The sequence below is a fragment of the Chinchilla lanigera genome, unplaced genomic scaffold (genome assembly GCF_000276665.1).
Source record: "Chinchilla lanigera isolate Chin_1 unplaced genomic scaffold, ChiLan1.0 scaffold00027, whole genome shotgun sequence".
Lineage (NCBI taxonomy): Eukaryota > Metazoa > Chordata > Mammalia > Rodentia > Chinchillidae > Chinchilla > Chinchilla lanigera.
Genome location: NW_004955428.1, coordinates 4,488,933 through 4,493,351, shown reverse-complemented (window position 1 = coordinate 4,493,351; position 4,419 = coordinate 4,488,933). Strand labels below are relative to the sequence as shown.

Genomic DNA, 4,419 nt, shown 5'->3' with positions numbered 1-4,419 from the left:
GGGGATGTAGCCCAACCCCTCCTGCCAACATGTGCAGCTATCTCACCCAGCCAGATGGAAATACCAAGATTTTTTAGATTAAAAAGGAAAAGGAATCGGATCACTACAATGATACCTACTTCTGACCTAAAGGGGAAAAAAATACTGCTCTACCAATATTGACTAAAAAAAACTTTTAATGAGTTACAGGATGAGAATACCATAGCGGTGGCAACTTGTAATCCAAGCACTCAGGAGGCTAAGGCAGGAGGACCACAAGTTCGAGGGCAGCCTGGGCTACATATAGTGAGCTCAAAACCAGCCTGAACTACACAGTGAGACTCTGCCTCAAAAAAAGAAAAAAGTTATTTTATATACTAATCCACTGACCTCTGTAAGTGGTTGAGGTCAATTACTAGATAACAACTAGTATATGTGCTCCCCCACAAAATAATTTATCATTATGGAGCTGCAATTTTGTCTGTAGGGCCCCTGACATGAGGCTCTCAAAGAATTATAATCTATAATCTATACAAATTTCTAAATAGATGTTTCACTGCTTCCCAAGTTATTCTAAATAGATGAGAAAGAGGCTATTCAATACAAGATTTATCTGGCAATCACAATGCTAACGTTTGCAAAATAATAAAGTTTTAAGTAAAGAACATTTTACAAGATGTCTACCTGTTTCCACATTCTCGGTCTCAACTTCTTGTTCTTCTGCCACATCTTGCATCAGATAAGTCTCATCATCATAAACCAGAACCTGGGCTGCATAGCCCTGCTCTAATCTGGCACTGGGAACTGGCTCCACAATCACTGCTGGGTACTCAGCAACCTTTTCACTTTCCTACAAGAGGCAAATTTTAAAAACAATCAACCTTTCATTCACAAATTCTAGATTCAGTTAAAAATCCTGCAGCTCATATAGCCCTAAGCACTCCACACAATGCATTACAAATATTCATGTACAAACAAGAGATGAAAAGAGCTAACTTTAATAATCTTTTAAAGTTTCAAAAGACATGGGTTAAACATTTTAAATAACTGGGGCTTGAGAATTAAGATGGCGGATTAAAAATAGGCATATCATTTTACTCCCTTATGAATGCAACAAAATAGCAGTAAGCGTCTTTTATGCCTAAAGTCAGAGAAGAAGTAAGAGCAACAAACAAGAAAAGATAAGAGCAACAAAATCTTAGAAGACTGAAAGTACACAGGTAAGTAAGTATTAGGTACTGTAGCAGACCTAGGAAAGCAAAAGAAGTGGGGAAAGGACCAACTGTACGGTGTAGCAAGCAAATCCACAGAAACACCAACTGCTTCCTCGCAGAGATAATATTTATAGACATACAACAAGTACAGAATACAACGCAGTAAAGAATATTTTAATATAAAAGACAAACGAGTTCTTAGAAATTAAAAACATAACAGCTAATGAGGAAACAAGGCCAGGGATGTACCTCAGTGGTACAATGCTTGCCCTGGTTCATTCCACCAGGAAGATGAGGAGGAAGAACTGAAGCTAGAGGAGGGGGAGAAGAGGGAGGGAAGGAAAGAGGGAGATGGATGAGGAAGACAAGCAACAAGTTTTGTGGAGAAGGAAAAGAAGGAAGAGCAAGAAGCATAAGAAAGAGGAAAAAGAACTAAGAAACAACAACAGAGTTTTGTGGAAGTGGAGGAGGCATATGGGGGAGAAGGAAAAGGAGGAAGCAAAAGGTGCAGGAGCAGGAGGAGGAGGAAGAGCAGCAGCAGCAGCAGCAACAGAGACTTGAAAAATAAAAAAGCAGCAATCTCCAGGAACTAGAGCAAACTGTGAAGCCAATACGAGAAGGAGAGCAGTCCTGCAAGCCCAAAAATGTGAGTAATGAGAGTTGCAGCAAGAGCAAATAGGAAAGGAGAAAAAGGAAATAAGGTTTGGACAAAATAAGTAAATAAAATTTTCTAAAAAAGAGGAATCAAAATATATCATATACAGCTGCAAATTCCCTATGATGAATATGATCATTATGTATACTGAAATTGTTCTAATAAACTTAATAAAAAATTTCTAGAGCTGAAGACATAAACTGCACACCTGAAAGAAGTCACCAAGTGTCTAATGAAAAAAAAGCCACACCTACACTGAGCACATCACTGTGTAATACTGGGGACAAGAAAGATGGTTCTGGAAATAAAATACAGGCTATATACACAGTGCAAAGAATCAGAACATGGACTTCAATCTTCTCAACAGTCATATCGGAAGGAAGATGACAGTGGAGCAATTTCTTCAAAATTACGAAGGAAAAGTATTTCCAACCCAGAATTTATCACCCAAACTATCTTACGTAAGTGGGATAAAAATATTTGAGACATGATCTCAAAACGCTTACTTTCCACCCACCCTAAGATGGAACTGAAGATATATCATATCTTTAAAAAAAAGTCAACTTTTTAAAAAATAAAGCCAATTTGGGACACAGGACACAGGAGCTCCAACATGGGGCCAACAGAATAGGAATTTTCAGGAAGATTGTAAGGAGAGATTCTGGGATGCCACCTATGCGTTGGACTTAAAGAGCAACCAGTCCAGGTGGCAGAAACATGACTCCTGCCACAGCCAGCCAGTATGAGCTGTCATGACTGATTTAACACTAACCTTGTCCGACACCATGCCCAGATAAGCCTGGGCCAGATTCTCCTCCACACCTGGCTTGCTCTGATGTACCTACGCACTCCACCTTCCCTGCTCTCTGGGGTCAACTGAAGACATTCATTTCACCCCCACACGGATTCTGCTTTGCACTACTGACAAATGTTGGAGAGGCCACCCTATGCTTAGAAACAAAAAAATTGAGCACAGAACTCTCTTCACATGATCACATAAATGATGGATAAATATGTAATACCCAGCTCATACTGCAGCACAGCCAGGATGTGAGAACTAACTCCTGATATTGCCACTGATTATCCAGATTATCTTCTCCTATGAGCCTTGTAATAATAATGACTTTCCCAAACTCAGCTAGGTATCTGTTATAGTTTCTACCTAGGTGTCTCCCCAAAGCCTCAGGTGGTCATAGGTAGGATGGGGATGGGACTGGATCATAGGACTGTGATGCGCATCAATGGAATGGTCCACTGATGAGTTCACAGTTCAATGTGTCCTTGGGAGGTGAAGCCTGATTGGAGGTGGGGCACTGGGGGTGTGGCCTGGGAGGTATCCTCCCCGCTCCTCCTCCCTTGATCTCTCTCTGCTTCCTGTCCACCATGCCCTGAGCAATTCCCCTCTGCCACGCTAGCCTGCCTTGGAGTCAGCCCTATGGACTGAAACCTTTACGAACGGTGAGCCAAAATAGACCTCTCCTCCTTTAAGTTGTGGGTGTCAGGTTGTGTCTCAGCAACAACAAAGTAAGACAGGACTCCAATCATTTTTTCAAAGTAACATACTGTCTAGGAATATTTCCACAAATGATAAAAAACTATGAAGAACGTAAAAATATGAAAGTCAAGAAAATGTCACCTCTGGGGAGAAGAACAGGATTTTAGAAAGGGGCCAATTTAGTATTCTAAAATATTGATTAACAATTTGTATTTAACCTGTGTAATAGTCAATATTATTTTTGCTTATATATACATATGTATATATACTTGTATGTGTGTGTGTGTGTGTGTGTGTGTGTGTGTGTAAGACGGAGTCCTGCTATGTAGTTCAGGTGGCTGCAGAACCCCCTATGCAGCCCAGGCTGGCCTCAAACTCACATTGATCCTCCTGCCTCAGCTCCCAAGTACTGGGATTACAAGTATGTGCCACCACACCCGGCTATATATGTATTTTATACACTCTTCATTTTGTATGAAACATTTCACCAAGAATTTAAGTAAATTGAAAAATGAAGATACAGCAAAATTACTTTTAAAATACAAAGTACACGTTATGTTGGCTGATAATTTCCTACTTTACATAAGGCAAAGTCCTAGACTTTTTAACATTACAAAAAATTGCTTTCTCACACACTGGGTACACCAACAGTTGAACTCTCAATGCTTCTGGCTAAATTTTACAGCCTCGGCCTTTAGGCACGCACTATCTGGCTATACAACAGCTGTGAATAAGGAGCAGACCCATGAGTAGTGTATACACATATTTTCTGAGCTTGCTATGTCACCCGGGCTGGCCTTGAATTCCTGTCTCAAGCAATCCTCCCGAGCTTCAGAGTAATTCAGACTACAAGTACACACCACTGCACCCAGTTGTATAATATTTTAAAGCAAAATTAATACCCGATTGTTTTATATTATGAACTCCCCACCTCTACCCAAGAAGTAGGAAGTAAATCAAACTTTTTTTGTTTTTTTTTGGTTTTTTTTTTTTTTTTTTTTTGGTTTTTCTCCGGTACCGGGAACCGAACTCACGACCTTGCGCTTGCCAGGCAGGCGCTTTTGCTGCTGAGCTAA

General features: G+C 40.3%; 1 protein-coding gene across 9 annotated transcripts in view; it reads right to left on the bottom strand.

Moving 5' to 3' along the window:
* Elf2 (E74-like factor 2 (ets domain transcription factor)) overlaps positions 1-4,419 on the bottom strand; it is a 91,822-nt gene that overhangs the window by 57,432 nt on the left and 29,971 nt on the right. For 8 of the 9 annotated variants that reach the window (XM_013515283.1, XM_013515284.1, XM_013515281.1 and 5 more), the window contains exon 3: positions 664-829. In XM_013515283.1, coding sequence (XP_013370737.1) covers positions 664-829 — 166 coding nt within the window. Of the gene's footprint in view, positions 1-663; positions 830-2,620; positions 2,651-4,419 lie in introns of those variants that run through there. The other variant, XM_005386699.2, reaches the window with a different exon arrangement.